Here is a 16,015-nt window from a genome sequence, read left to right as displayed (position 1 = left end):
TGGGGAGGGGAAAGAAGTGGGGGGAGGGGGCGGGAAGGACCACTTTCCAAATGCTGTTGTTCAATCCTCGCCACAGCCCTGCGAGGACCCGGGTTTCTGCGCCCACTTCACAGATGTAGAAACTGAGGCCCAAGTTAGAAGAACACTGGCTGTGGATGGAGCAGGCACCGTGCTGAGTGCTTTGCATGTGTTAGCTCAAGGAACCCTGCCACAGCAGCTAGCCCCGCTTTACTGACGCCACCTGGAAGAGGAGGCCGCTGCCCTGGGGCCAATATTTGGGGCGCTGCAAAGGAGGCAAAAAAGAGCCCTGGAGGCCCCAGGGGGTCCGGTCTCCCCAGTTCCAAGCTGGCCTTGGCTTGGTCACCCTCGCACACTGCTCCCTCTGCAGGCCCCTGGCTTGACCGAGAAGGCCCACGCACTCCCGCCTGCCCTGGGAAAGGGCTATTTTTTATCCCAATCAGCCTCCCAGAGGCTCCCTGGAGACAGCTGGCCTGTCTCCAGGACTCAGGCCTAGAAGCTGGCCCAGCCCCCAGCCAAAGGCCTCAGAAATCAAGCTGGGCAGCAGCACCGTGAGGGGAAACTGACGTGAAAGAGGGGCAGGGCATCAGCCTGGATCTCTCCCCCCAGCCCCCCCACGCCCCCACCATGAAACAGGTACTTTTATTAGGTCAATTTTAGGTAGAGAAATAGAGATTCTAGGAGTTTTCCTAGCTAATAACTGGCAAAGCTGTGAGTTGAACCTGGTCAAGCTGACCCCCCCGGCTGCTTCATAACTGCCCCCTCATGCTAAGGCTGAGCCGCCCCACCAGCCCCCAGGGATGTGCCCCCAGTGTCCCTGGGAGGCGTCCCAACCTGTAATTGCACAGGTCTGGGAATGGAGGGCTCCCCTCCTGAAGCAGCCTGGACCACGCACTTGCTAATGGCCAGGCCCAGCACGGAGCCCTCTGGGTTCTACCACCAAGCCCTTAAGAATGGTATTCACTAGCATCTCCATTTTGCACGTGAAGGTTCTAAAGACGGGTGACTCACCCGGGGACCCTCAGAGGTTGTGGATCTCAGCGGGAAAAGCAAGAGACATCACTGCCCACAGTGGAGGGCGGGAGTTCGCCGTCTCAGAGGCAGAGACCCTCTCCCTCACGGTCCCTTCAAAGTCAGCCCTCACCTCACTCATCCGTGTGTGCCTTCGTCTGCGTGGGCCGAGGGCCTGGTGTGGTGCTCGCTGCACAGGCTGGACCAGGACGGCAAGGTCGCCCCTGTCTGCTCAGAACCCATGTGTGTGGAGCGAACCCTCCTCTTGCCCTGACTGTCTCATCTGTGAAATGGGAGCAATCACGTGGTGGCATCAAGTCCTTTTGGAAGGAGCAGGAGTGCTGAAGAATTAATAAGTTAATTCAACAAAAAATGTTCTTGCCTTCTGGGGGCTGTTGTCACGGCAACGCCATGAAATAAGCGACAAATGGAAAAGTCTGCGGACGTGGTCTACCCAAGGGGGAGGGCTGGTGAGTCTGAGTTAGCTGCAGGAGGTTGGCGGTTCCAGGGGACGTCACCTGGCTGCCCTCGCGTCCCATAGGTGCCTGGGCTGGGAAGAGGCACGGTAGCCGGGAGCTGTCCACACGCCTCCGATCAGCCCACGCCAGGCCGCAGGGCCGACAGCCACCTTGGGTGAGGGGCTGGAAGGATCCCGGTCAATGCTTGCTCTACCCCTCACAAGCTGCCCGTGCATGCCCCAGCCCATGTGTTGCTCCTACAACATGGCGAGGAGGGTTGTCAAGCTCCCATTTTCACTGATAAAGGAACCAAGGCCCAGGAAGGGGAAGTGGCTTGACCAAGGTCACACAGCTAGTAAGTTTCAGAAGTGAAACTAGATCCTAGGATTCCTGACATCCAGATCTGAGATCCTTCCACTCCCGTCCAGGTCCCTATTCCCCCATGACCAACACTAAGCTCTTTACATATGGTGGACCTGTTAAGGTGGGCATAGGGGACCCCCAGGACAGACAGTTTGAAGTTCAATAGCACAGGGCTAAACCAAACATCTCACTGAGTTGTAGAGCTTTAGAACTAGAAGAGCCCTTGGAAAACTTGTGGCCAAAACCCACCTTTTGCAATGGGAAAACTAAGCCCAGAGAGGGACAGGGACTTGGCTGAGGTCACAAAGCACTCCAGCATCAGCATGGAGACTCTAAGCCAGGCCTCTGACTCTGAGTCCAGTGCTCGTCCCCCTTCTCCCCTGTCCTGGAGCAGATGCCCTCAGATGGGGGCACCTTGATGCTGGGCCAGGCACTGGGCATCCACCCTTCCGGTCAGTGTAGCACCCTATGCACTGAGCCCTGCCTTATGCCAGCTGGGGGATAGAGCCAGACCCTGGCCCTGGAGAAGCTGAGGGTGTCCTTCCTCACTGGGCAGAGCCCCCTCCCCACCCCCCTGAAGGCCGACCTGGGCCCACCAGACCTGCAGGGACCTCAGCCACAGGGAAGCAGGGACGGGGCAGGAAGCCAGACCTGAACAGCTGGGGTGGGACCACCCAGCTTCATGGTGCCCCCTGTCAGGATGGCAGGGCCCTTGTCCATCCTCCCATTTAATGGATGGAAAAACCCAGGGCCCAAGAAGGAAGAGAGGTGCCTGAGGCTGAGCTGGGACGTGAACTCATCTCTTGATCCGCAGTCTTGGGCTCTGTTCATAATAAACCAAAGTGACGTTGGTGATGCTACTGCTGCAAAATAATAATAATAACAACACCCCAAACATCAGGCACAAATGATTTTGGTGTGGAACACAGGGCAGCCGCCCGAATACGGATCTGGAGCAGTGGCTCTCAGCCCTGGCTGCATGCTCATATTGTCAGGGAAGCCCTGGACACGGCCGTGCCTGGGCCTCAGCCCTGGTGGCTTCGAGTTCGTGGTCTGGGTGGGACCAGGGCCTTGGTCTGTTTTCGGGACTCTCAGCCAGGCCTGAGAACCATGCGTTATGACAGTTTTGACTGCATGTAATAGTCACTGTTATATACGTTATGTGTTAACTAACACTGGCTTAAACCATAAGGATCTTCTGTCTTTACCTAACAAGCAGGCCCGGGTGGGCAGACTCAGCATGGGTTTAGCAGCTCTAGAATATAACGAAGGACCCAGAAGACCTATCATTAACTCTGTCAAACTCATTGTATCAACACTGTCCCCCTCATGGTTACAAGATGGCTGCCACTGCTCCAAGCATCAAGTCCTCTAAGTACAAAGCAGGAGTTGGGTGAGGAGTCATTTCCTTCACAGCTTTCCCTTGTATTAGGAAAAGGAGAGTCCTTCCTAGGAGACCCCAGCAGAATTTCCTTTATGTCTCTTTGGACAAAACTGAGCTACATGTCCACTCTTAAACTGGTCACTGGCCAAGGGGACAGCAAGATTGTCCCACTTGGCTTGGAACAATCATGCTTCATCCATGGGAGAGGGCACGCTGTTGCTGAGCAAAGCCAGGGTCTGCTGGCAGAGAAGATGGGAGAAATGGCTGTTGGGCGGGCCGTCAAGAGGGTTTGCCACACCCTACCATTCTGGAGACATTGGGCACCAGCGCGGTTAACTTTCACTGGGCCTTCTCTTTGCATAAGGCACTAGCCTTGGGGAAGAGGATCTGGGGTCATGTCCACACATGAACTACTGACCACAGCCCAGAGGGAGAAGTTCTAGTGTCGGAACACTTCTCAGAAGAATCTGGGCAAGCTTCCTGGAAGAGGAAGCACTCGCTCTGGGCCTTGAGGGATGAGAAGGAGTTCTAAGAGTGTAGAACAGAGGGGGATGTGTTAGGCACAGCCCAAGCAAGGGCAATGGAGTGGGAACCACAGGTGGCTTGGGGGTGTCCTTGCCTTACCTGGAAGGTCAGGTCTGGTGTGCGAAGGAAGAGGGTGACCAGAGGGTGAGGACTAGATTTCGAAGGACTCAAAGGCCAGGGCAAGGGGCGCAGGCTTTGTTCTCTTAGGCAGAGAAGGGACTTGGTGAGGTCTGGGGTGCGGGGCACCAGAGCTGACAGTGGGTGGGTGGGCTGAGGCCAGGCAGGAAAAATCAAGGCCTGAGTCAGGCAGAATCGGTGGAGAGGAGCCAGTGGAGGGAGAGCATCAGGAAGGACTGGCAGAGCAAAGAACCGTCATGGTCCCCAAATGCCCTCGCACAGCCCATCTGCCGTCTTCAGGGTCTGCAGCCTCCTCTCAGGTTTGGAAGAGCCCAGATTTGTTTAATAATAACAACTCTCGTTTGCTAGAGCTTTATAGGGCAATAGTTGTTACTCTCAGGACTGAAACAGGAATTGGACAAAGGAATATCTATCAATGGCTGTGTCTGGTGCCACCCCTTGTCCCCTCCCCCCCACGGCTGTCCCACCTCTACTTGCAATTTATGACTGGTCATTCTCTAAAGTGGTGGCTCCCCACCACCTGGGGGCCCCTTCAGAGAGGGTAGGTCCCGACTTAATTGGTCGGAGATGGGGCCCAAACACCGATACTTTTTATAACTGATTTTATATATATATATATATTTTTTTTTTTGAGGAAAATTAACCCTGAGCTAACATCTGCTGCCAATCCTCCTCTTTTTGCTGAGGAAAACTGGCCCTGAGCTAACATCCGTGCCCATCTTCCTCTACTTTATATGTGGGACGCCTGCCACAGCATGGCTTGCCAAGTGGTGCCATGTCCACAACCCGGGATCCGAAGTGGCGAACCCTGGGACGCCGAGAAGTGGAACATGCGCACTTAACCACTGTGCCACCAGGCCGGCCCCAAGACCCGACTTCATCTATTTTTAAGTAGCTATGTTATCGCAGTAGAAGTTGCTCACAGAGAGTGCACCAGTCAGACTCGAGCAGCTCCAGGGATGCTCACAAAGGAAATGAACCAACCAGCCACGTGACCACTGAGATCGAGAAACACAGCATGACTGGCTCCCCGGAAGTCTCTCTCGTGTGTGTCCTCCCAAAGGGAACCGCCATTCGGACTTCCAGCACCACAGTTTAGTTTTGCCTGTTCTTGAGCTTTATGTAAATTGAATCGTGTATATACATTCTTCACTATCCAACTTGCTCGCTGTGGTTTGTGACGCTCATCCTGTTGTGTGTAGTGGCCACGTGTCGATTTCACTGGTGCGTGCTAGTCATCCGGAGAACACACCACGTGCAGTAATCCATTCAAATGTTGATAGACACTGGGGAGTGTCCGTTTGGGTTTATTATGAGTGGCGCTGTTATGAATATTCTTGGACTGTCTTTTGGTGAACACACGTACGCAATTCTCTTGGGCATAGAGCTAAGAGTGGGATGTTTGGGTCACAGGATGTGGGTATGGTTAGCTTTAGCAAATGCCATCAATTTTCCAAAGTGGTTTTACCATTTCACCCGCCCACCAATGGTGTTGAGCGTTCCACTTGCTCACATCCTCCCCAGTGCTTGGTGTTTCCCGTCCTTTTTCACTTGAGCCACTCTGGTGAGTGTATAGTGGTATTGCATTGGGGTCTTAATTTGAGTTTCTCCCAAACACTTGTGCAGTGCAGCACCCTTGCGTTTGGTTGTTGGCCATTTGGATGTCCTCTTTGTGAAGTAATCTTTTGGGTATCAGTAAACTACAGCCACAAGAATGTGGCATAACAAAGCATCCCAAATCAGCATTTATTCTCCACCAACAGTCACCGGCCAGAGCAAGTCACACGGCCAAGACCAATCTCAGTGAGTGAGTGGGGGGCACTCTGCCTCCAAGGGGAATGGGGTGAATGTTTGCCGAACAAACCAAATTATAGCACTGGCATTTTGGATATTTTTAAAAAGACCTCATGTGATTCTAACGTCCAGCCAGGGCTAAGAGCCATTGACCTACAGTCACACCGCGTGTCAGCTTAGTTGACGGAATGAAAATCAGGCTTAGTTGATTTCCTGAAAGCAGTTGACTCAACCAAAGTCCATTTCTCCTCGAGGCATTTTTTTTTTTTTTTTAAGAAGAGAGTCCCTGGAATTAACATGGCAAGTTAACTGATTTTAACTGTGTCATGTGATCTGAAGGAGTGGGCCCGCGCCTGATCCATCTCTAGCGTTCTCAGCTCTGGAACAGTGCAGAGAAATGGGGAAGAGCCCGGACAGGGTGTTGGTGGACAATCGGAATGAAGGCGTATAAGCTCTGTTGTGTAAGCTCCATGGAGGCAGGGATCATTGTTGGATCACAGCGCTTAGAAGAGTGCCTGACATACAGTCGGTGCTCAATAAATAATCTCTCACTTAATGATGCATGCATACTTGTATAGATAGGCTGTCCAGAAAGGAAAAATGAATGGTGGATGGTTTGTTGGAAAGATAGATGTATAGATGGATAGAGGGGAAGATAGATGGATAAGTGGAAGGGTAGGTGGACGGATGCATCAGAGGATGGATAACGGAGGAGTTAGTAGATGGTTGGATGATAAACACATGAGTGGATGGATAGAAGTATGGATAGTTGAATGGATGGATGAACAGACAGTTGGATAAATGGACGGATAAGTGGACAGATGGGAGCGTGGACGGATAAATGAGTGGCTGGATAGACAGATGGGTGCATGGGAGGATGAATAACTAGACAGATGGGTGGATGGTTAGATGGATGGTTAGATAAGTGGGTGGATTGGCGAACAGGTGAGTGGTCGGGTAGATGGACGTGTAGATGAATGAGTGGTTGAGCGGATCATATGACAAAACGAATGCATAAAAAATGATTGTGTGATTGCCAGAAGATGGTACAGCCTTCCCTGTGGGTCAACATCGCTATCTTGCAAATCTGCTAGTGACCAGGATGGTTCTGGTCTCTTCACAGGGTCTTCTGATTTGCTGCTTCCTCCTCCCACGGAGGGCCTCTCCTGGAGGCTGGGGTGAGAGGTGAGGAGGATGGCCACGGAGATCCGTTCTCGGGGCGGACAGCGTACCATCGGGCGCGAGGAGTACAGCCTGTACAGCAGCCTGAGTGAGGATGAGCTGGTCCAGATGGCCATTGAGCAGAGCCTGGCTGACAAGACTCGGGGCCCTACCACTGCTGAGCCCACTGTGTCCACGCGTGTCAACCGCCAACCTGCCCATTTCTACCCATGGACCAGGTGAGCAAGGAGAAGCCAGCTGGGGCATCCACTGAGTGCAGATGCCAAACACTGTTAACCCAAGGCTAAATTATCCCGGTCTCTAGGATGCCCTTTATCACTTTAGTGGATTATATTTGTTATCTGAACTTACTGAGCTCTGACGGTGCCAAGCACTGTGTTAGGTGCTACACACACTTGAACTCACTGAATCCTCTTAAGGACCTTCTAGGAGGCTCGATGCTATATTCCCATTTTACAGATGAGCCAACTGAAGCTCAGGGCTGAGTAACTGGTTCAAGGTCACACAGCGAGTAGGTGGTGAGGCAGAGATTGGAACTATCTGGTTCCAAAGCCCATGGCTTGGCCTTGCACTGCTGGCTTTATGTCTGAATACAGTAGAACCGATGTTCTGAGTCTGGCCAGGGCTTCCAAACCCCTCTATGCAGTCTCCCTGGGAAAACGTGTCTGAGAAGCGAATGCCGTCCGCCCAGCAGGGCCGTCCTGCCTCCTTGCTCTGGCTCCCCAGTCTCGGCACGACCTCATCACCCCAGAAGCAGGACCATCTAGAGCGGCGCCATGTCACACTGACAGAAACATGGCGTGAGCCACAACTGCAATCCCACACGTGCAACTGTGAATACCCTATAGCCACATTCAAACGTAAAGAGAAACAGGTTAAAATTAATTGATGTCCAAAATACTATCATTTCCACGTGTCATCAATACAAAAATTACGAATGAGATTTTTACATTCTTTTTTTCATACCAAGTCTTCGGAACCTAGTGCATATTTTGCGCTCACAGCACATCTTCATTCGGACTAGCCACGTCTCGAGGGCTTACTAGCCATCTATGGCCAGCGACTCCTGCATTGGACCGTGCCGATCTAGAGGACACCTCCCCTGTAGGAGGTGGAGCCAGAGGAGTAATTAAGTATTGAGTCTTAAAATGCTTTTAGAAGAGAAATACATAAATTTTAAAAATGCTTTTGCTCACCACTGCGTCCAAGTCAAGTGTATATTTGTGGGTTGGTGGCAGGAGGATGGGAATTGCTGTGACAATTGTGTTCGTGTTACCTTGGGGCATGGCCTCAAGTCTCGTTGTCTCCAGCAGCCAGCTGACTCCCTGTGTGACCTTGGGCTTCTCTGAACCTCAGCTTCCTTCTCTAATAAGAGTAATAGTAACAGCAGCAGCAATGACAAATAGACTTTGTCCAGTGTCCAGTCCCGGTTGACAGGGATGAAGGTGGGTGACAGTGTGTCTCAGACCCGTCCCCTGAGGAAACGTAGCAGGGTTTTCCCCAAATGACTTTGGCCTTCCCGAGGCTGGCCCACCTCCGCTGGGCAGGCTGGGCAGAGGCCGGGGATGCCTGGCCCTGAGGAGCCCCGTTACAGGGGAAGGCCGGCAGCCTCCTCGGGCAGCTGGAGGAGTGGAAAGGCTCCCGGTTCCTGAGCGGCCCCTGAGGACGTCCCATTCTGTGACCCAACCTGCAAAGCAGAAGCCCAGAGCCTAGAACTTGTGAGGGTGCTCTAGGAGGCCTTGGTTCCTGTTCTGGCCGGCTCAGCCGAAGCCAGACCACAGGTTCCTCTGTCTCAGGAGGAGATCAGATAGACGGAAGAGCGTCCTTGCTCCATTGGGCCTGCTGCTCAAGCCGGCCCGGCCAGCGGCACCTGCAGCCTTCTCCCCAGCACGAGAGCCGCCCCGGAAGTCCTGGGGACACTTAAAATCATTAGAACTGAGCAGGCCCTTGAGGTCTGGCCCCGACCTCCTTTCTCCTCTCGCTGGTAAGGAAGCAGAGACCCACCGTGGGGCATAAACACTCACCCAGACTCCTCAACAAAGCTCTCACGGAGAAGTGAAATGACTTAGCCAAGGTCATGTGGCCCCCCCCAAGATCCAGGCACAAGGGCCGTAGGGGACAAGGATTCAGCCTTCATCTCCTTGCTTTTGTGACCTGAAACCTCCTGGGCTGGATTCTGTCCCCTTGTCTCTGGAAGGAGGCTGGAGTTGGTCTCGCTGGGAAGCGAATCCCTTTGCTATGACTTTCAGTGTAATTCTCCTCCCCCTCAGTGCACGCTGAGTGCGTCCCGTGCGCCCGGCACCGATCCTTACAACAGCTGCCCAAGCGGGATGTTTCTGTGCCCGTTTTGCACATGAGAAAATACGGGCACGGTGGGGCCAGGGACAGAACCACAGCCTGGCCTGCTCTGAAGTTCAGACTCGTAACCCGCTCTGCTGATTCTGCAAAGGCCTCTTTCTGCTTCCTCTCCCTCCTCCACCTTGAAGTGCGGTTTGGTCTCATTACACCCGCCTCGCACTCACGGAGGCTCAGGGTCCCCAAAGACCTGAGACACACAGGCTTGTGCTCACACACCCAGACACGGACTTACAGTATGTACAGGGCCCGGTGGAGTCCTTCTTCACGTCTACCCCTGAATATCGCAGATTCCATCCACACAGACCCAGAGCAGGTGTAGGAACAGGACATCACACGTGTCCCCAGGGCTCCACACGGCCGGCTCCTCCTCATCCTTCAGGCCTCAGGTGAAATGTCACCTCCTCAGCATCCTGCCTGGCCGCCCTCCTGGGTCAAGCCGGTTGCCCCTCCCTCCTCGCTTGGCTGTGTCCTTCACTGCCCTGACCGCAACTTACAATTTCTATGTACTTGTTTCTGCCATTAACCTGTGAACTCTGTCGACGCAAAATAACCAACAACCATCCTATAGATAAGAGAAATAAGGTGAGTTTACTTGAGCCGGAGTGCGGATTATCACCCGGGAACGCCTTAGAAAGCGTTCTGGAGAAGCAGGGTTTTCAGTACAGCCTTACGTCTTTTTAGAACAAAGAACATGCGTTAAACACACCCGGGACACATTTTCGTGAAAGTTTCAAAGGTATTAGCAGGTCAACACGACTGTGATGTTGGGAAAGGGACTAACCCGGGACAGATGGTTAAGCAGAGGTACGACGTATGTTTGATAGGCCATGTCAGGCTTTTTGGTTCAAGCCGCATCCATTTTGAACCTGAATAGTTACCTCATATTCCTAAATATGTGAAAATCTCCTGGCAACTCCTTGAGGCCAGGGGCCTCACCATCTTCTAGTGTGAAGCCTCGTGTGTAGCACACAGTGCCTGACCCATGGCAACACCCAATAGCTGTCTGTGAGCCAATGAATGGGTGAATAAAGGAATGAATGAAGAGGCAGCAGATGAGAGTGGAAAAAGAAGTGGGTTTGGAGGTTGGAATTCTTCCTCTGTCACTTACTTGCTGTGTGACCTTAGGCAAATTACTTAACCTTTCTGATCCCCAACAGCCTTATCCCTAAAATGGCAATAACAAAACCTTACCTAGCCCACCGAGCAGTGTTCTTATGAAATGCAAATAAGATAAGGCAGGTGTGGGAGCCTTCCCCAAACCCCACAGCTTGAATGGACCTCCCCTCCTGCCTCGCTGAGTGCCCATGGCCTGACTGCCTTTCATGTCACCCCAGGAGGGAATTATCTGGCCTCCTGAGAGTGTCCCCAACTGCACCGTGTGACCTCCTTGGGGTCAGGGAGCAGACATTGCTCACTGTATGTTTGTATGCTCAGTGCCCAGCAAGAGCCTGGGTCATCGCAGGTGCCCAGTGAATGTTTTTAGACAAACAAGTGCACTTGGAAACCAATAAAATTCTCTAGGAATGTAATTTATTGTTATCATCTTGTGACAAAATGGCGACTGTGGACATAAAGGTCAGCTGAGTCTTTGGGATCCTAGAGATGAAAGGCAGATCAGCATCCCAGAGAAGCCCTTTTCCCACTGGCTTCTCCCCCACTGTGATGTGAGGGATGCCATTGGAAACATGCACGAGGAGCACCGCCAGGCCTCGGCCCACTGAGGGTGCCAACACTCAGGCAGCCCCAGCTGCCCATCCCAGGGAGAAGTGGGGTCCGTGCACTTGTGAAAGCGGGGCCCCGAGGCTGCCGTGATGGACCAGCCAGAGCTGGTCCAGGAAGCTGGGTCTTCACAGTGTTTAAACTTCTGCAATTTATTTAAGGTTACATTTCTAAGAAAATAAAGGAAGAAAGCAAGAAGCAGGAACTCGCTTGGGCCGATGTGTGCACAGCAGCAAACAATTCAAATCAAGCCACGCACACTTACTGTGCACTTCTGATGGGCCAGTGCCTTCTCCGTACCTGGACGTCGATCAGGCCTGGTCTCTGCCCTCCCCAAGTTCACAGTCTAATGAGGGTAAAGGCCCAGGTACCTAATGACCCAATAGGAAGGGCGCAGCCAAGAGGCTTGCCTTGGTTTCAGAGGGACATAGAAAGTGTCGACTTACTTACTCAAGGAGGTGGGCTTTGCAGGATAAATAGGAGTTCACCAAACAGGCTAGAGGAAGCAGCCCTCTTTGAGTTTCAGTTTCCTCATCTGCAAAAGGGAACCAATTACATCCCCTTCACAAAGTGGACTAGAGGATGAAATGAGGTGCTTTGGGCCGTGTGCCTATCACATCTTGGCACATAGCCAGCACCCAACACATCTCAGCTAGTGATGGGAAGGCAGAAGTTGCTGCAGCTCTGAGCACATGTTCTCCACGTGCGATTCCTCTCTGGCCAGCCCAGGGAGGATGGATTGGCCAGTGGGTGAGGGAGACGCAGAACTCTCCAGGTGGGAGGCTGACTCCAGAGACCTGTGGGAATGGGGGTGGAGCTGGCTCCACCATATGAGCTCTTCCTCCCTCTACTCAAGAGGGAGGGGCTGATCCTCCAGGCATCTGAGGTCTTGGGGTGAAACGACATGGCACCAAGAATGCCATGTGGGATATCACTCCTTCAAAGGCTTTCGTTTGTTTTATTTCCTTCATTTAAGTTTATCCAGCACCTACTGTGTGCCAGGCAGTGTGCCAGTCATGACACCCGTGCTTGATGTGGGATTGGTTTGAGGACCAGTGAGAGAACAAATACGGGACCCCGCCTGGTGGGGGGATGGAGGAGCCCCTTGATTTGTTAGCTCCCTCCACTAGTAAGATGCTTGCTTGCCACCTGCGTTCAGCCAGGTCCAGCCCAATTTAATACACTTCCTGGGGCTGGCCTGGGCTTCTTACTAACTCAGACAGGGCTCACTGAGAGGTTAGGGGCATTGTCATCACAGCCCTGCTCCTCACTCTCCCCGAGCCTCACTCGTGTCTGGAGCCGGGACCAGCTGGACTCCAGGACAGGGCTGCTGAAAGCTGGGTGGTGGTGATGCCCTCCTGACCCCCGAGCTGCTCGCCTACACAGAGCGCAGGGGCCCTACCTTCGCCTCCTCCAGGTCATGACCTGCACCCACATCCCGCCAGGCTCCTCTCGCCTCTGATGACTCAGCGCGCTGGGAATTCCCCTGCTCTGGGCCCAAGGGGAAGCGGGGCCTGCAGCCTGATGGCAAGAGCTCGGAATCCAGCAGGGGCCTGGCTCCCCCTCCAGCTTGAGACTCGCCACCCAGCAGCTCGGAGCACCCATCCTGCCTGCCCCTAAAACCAAGTTCACGCACCCAACTTCAGGGCTCCCAGCACGAGTCCTCCGGCCTCTCTTTCAGCCCCTCCCCTGCAGCTCTGTGGCTGTGTGTGTCCTTGTCTCCCACCCCGTTGGCCTCTGAACCTCTTGGGAATCAACAAAAAGAAGTGTCCTATCGATCTGCCTCCCCAGGTCCCAGTTCGGGACATGGCACTGAGTGGGAGCTGGGAAATTCTCCTGCGTGGAACTCAGTCTGTCCGTTTCCTCCTCTGCAAAGTGGGAACAACACACCCCCCATCTCCACCCAGGTGGCAGGGAGGATGGAAATGAGTGATGTCCTGCCCGATCTCAAGGGAATGTCATCACCATCTCTTTGCCACCCTCACCAGCCTCACTGTCCTGTTGTTGCTGTTTTGATTATGCAATCAGAGACAGATCCTAGTTTTAGGGTGGTGCGTGGGTTTTTACCAGTGTGTATTACCCTGCGAAAAACATTCTGCAACAATAAGTGATGAGGGGCCACACATGGACCAGTGATGAAGGTGGCCGGGACCCCAGGACCATGTGGAGACAAAAGCCCAGGGCTTTGTCAAGACAACGGGGCTGGGGACTGCCGAGGCCCCAGGCCACCTTCCAGCCTGCCCAGCACTCTCCCCTTTTCAGGGCCAGGAGCAAGTGCGGGTGACGACACTGAACCAGCAGCTTTCCGGCGTCCCCAGGATGTGGTCTCTCAGATCCGCTTGACACGCTGAGCTTCCACACGAGATCATTTCGGCAGAGGCTGCACGGCCACAACGGCGGTGGGCAACCCCCGGTCTGGTCCTGCCTGCTCATTTTGCACACAAAGAAACTGAGGCACAAAAAGGAGCAGGGGCTTGTTCAAAGTGGCAGAGCCTGGCAGTGTGGAGGCCTGAGAGCTGGAGAGAGGACGAAGAGCCGGGAAAAGACCAGGCCCCTGGAGGAGGGAGCACGGTGTCAGGACCTCTGCCGAAGATGCGAGTCTGACTCTCGGCTCGATTACCAGCCGACGCTGCATGTGACCCTGGGGCAGCGAGCCACCCCTCAGAGCTTCAGTGTCCTCGGCTGTAAAAGGCAGTGACATGGGCACCCGCTCTAGGGCTAATGAATGAGGACAAACGAATGGGACTTGTCGTGGTGCCAAGCTCGACCTGGTGGGTGCTCAGGAGAAGGTAGGCAGTGACAAGCGGAAGGGACCCAAGAAAGGTCGAAGGTTAGGACAGTGATGAGGAGGATGAAGAGGGCTGGCCCGGAGCCCCCCACCGAGATGAGCTGAAGCAAAGGAATGGGCTGTGCTTCCCCTCTCTCTCTGCCCGCTGGCCCTCCCACCACGCTCGGGCCTTGCCGAGGGTATCCACACAATCTGTAGGTTCTGGCCTGTCCTGGAAGAGTGTGGGTCCTTCTCAGGGTCACAGCTCCATCACTTCCATGCCCCACGAGGTGCCGGTTGCCAGTAGCAATGTCTTCCCTAATCCCACAGGGCACCTCCAAAGGGGCACAGGAGACGAGATCCGGCCTGCTGGGGTGTCCAAGGCACCAGGGCCTGACCTGAGGGCCAGCGTGGACCACATGCCCCATTCTCACTACAAACCCAACTGACCTGGATTTGTGGAGTGGCCACAACACCTTTCACCCGCTCATCCTCATAACAGCTCATGGGGTGGGAAACTGAGGCTCAGAAAGGTGGAATAATGAAAAAATGAGTGGTGGACATGGGTCAAGCCCTCCCTGTGCCTGGCCCTCCACTCAGCATTTTACACCATTCACTCACTCAGGTCTCACCGGCCTTCTGAGACCGGGCTGTTCTGGAAGCTAAAGCTCAGGAAAGTTGAACCTGTTCAAGGTCACACAGCCAGGGAGTGTCAGAGCCTGGATTTGAACTCGTGTCGGTCTGACTCCAAGCTCTGGCCCCACTGACCTTCCTTGTGCATCCTTTTGCTGGAACCTCTATTCTGTTTGAACCTGGGATGGCAGGACCCTCTAATGAGGAGCCAGAGAGGTGGGAGTGGGGGCACAGACCCGGCTTGGCTTCCCAGCTTTGCTGCCCCGTGCCCCGACCCCCATGAATCTCTTGTGCATCTTTGTTGGGACCCATCCTGGCCAGGCCCGAGAACGAGCCACTTTCATCCTGAGACCTGACCACTTCTCACATCTTCCTGGGTGAAGAATGTCACCTTGCTTCATATCTGCCTCCTGTGTGGTTGGCTGGGGAGGGGCACCATGGGAGTAGGGGTGAGGTTAACCTCATTGTTGTCTTATATGGTCATTTGAATCTCCCAGGGCTTCCTCCAAGGGCCAAAAATAATCCAGAGACACAGCAGCTGTGTCCAGCACACAGAGAGGACCCAGCCATCTGCTTTGGTTCAGAGCCCTGTGTCTGTCCGTCAGTCTCTCCCCCTCGCTCTCCCTCCATCCTCGTTTCTGCCTCCAGCCATGACCCGCTTCTCATATGCAGAGTATTTTTCCCTCTTTCACTCCTGCCCTGCACCCTCCAGGTCCACTGTGCCTCCTGAGAGCCCGCCGGCCTCGGCTCCCATGGGCCTGTTCCAAGAGGTCATGAAGAAATACAGCCGCAGCCAGAACGCCCAGCTGGCGTAAGTGACCCCCGCCCGGCCCCAGGACCATCCAGGCCCACTCTCCCAACTGGGGTGGATGGGGTGAGGGTGGGAGGCAAGCCCACAGCCCTCAGGAGCGTGGTCACTCTGCAGGGACCTCCCAGGCACACCCCTCCCAGGTGTGTCCCCCAGAGACCCAGCCGCTCCAGCTGAGCTGGACTTGGTGGTCACAGACTCCCGTCCTCAAGGAACCGCCAGCCCGGCTGTGCTTGTGATTAACCCCAAATGCCCCCAGTGTGGGCCCTGTGTGCGGGAGGAGCCCCAGGGGCTCTGAATCTGGGGACCCCGCATGAAGGAGATCCAGGAGACGGCCCTAGAAACTCAGAGGAGCTCAGAGCCGAAGCTGAGGAGTCAGGCACCTCTGCTTGTCGCAGTTTCCCCCATGCATCAGCGGGGTTTATCGGAGCACATCTGCGCCGCCCACACCCACAGGCTTCAAGTTGCTTTGTTGCCTTATTTGTTCAGTGCCAGGTGCTAAATCCAGGAATAATGTGAGCTGCAGGAGGCGTTCTGTTTGCCTGGCACCGGGGTGCTGGGCTCGGTGGGTCCATGGAAAATAGCTCTGTGCTATTCTCTGCTCGCCCATAGTGACCCTAGAAGCAGCTAAAAGCAAAAGAGGGGCCCCATCGCTGGAATCCCAATTTCCTTCTAGTTATGAGGCAGAGAGGGGAGGAGGCAACTGGCCAGTGTTTTGTTTCTCCTCCCAGCCCTTTTCACACCCTGCCGCTCCCTTGCCCTTGGTGCGGCTGGGAGGCATTTTGACAGCCTGGAAAAGGGAGACCCAGATTCTAGTCTCGGCACTGCTGCCTCTTCCTGTGTGACAGCCCATGAGT

General features: G+C 54.3%; 1 protein-coding gene across 3 annotated transcripts in view; it reads left to right on the top strand.

The window, feature by feature from the left end:
* ASB2 (ankyrin repeat and SOCS box containing 2) overlaps positions 1 to 16,015 on the top strand; it is a 44,149-nt gene that overhangs the window by 6,472 nt on the left and 21,662 nt on the right. Inside the window, exons 2-4 of one of the 3 annotated variants that reach the window (XM_070594006.1) lie at positions 4,532 to 4,990; positions 6,815 to 7,091; positions 15,063 to 15,161. In XM_070594006.1, coding sequence (XP_070450107.1) covers positions 6,886 to 7,091; positions 15,063 to 15,161 — 305 coding nt within the window. In that variant the 5' untranslated portion in view covers positions 4,532 to 4,990; positions 6,815 to 6,885. Of the gene's footprint in view, positions 1 to 4,531; positions 5,122 to 6,814; positions 7,092 to 15,062; positions 15,162 to 16,015 lie in introns of all 3 variants that reach the window. The other 2 variants (XM_070594005.1, XM_070594004.1) reach the window with 2 other exon arrangements.

Source organism: Equus przewalskii, chromosome 25, assembly GCF_037783145.1.
Source record: "Equus przewalskii isolate Varuska chromosome 25, EquPr2, whole genome shotgun sequence".
Taxonomy (NCBI): Eukaryota; Metazoa; Chordata; class Mammalia; order Perissodactyla; family Equidae; genus Equus; species Equus przewalskii.
The sequence above is the reverse complement of the archived record's forward strand: the minus strand, read 5'-3'. Positions and strand labels throughout refer to the sequence as shown.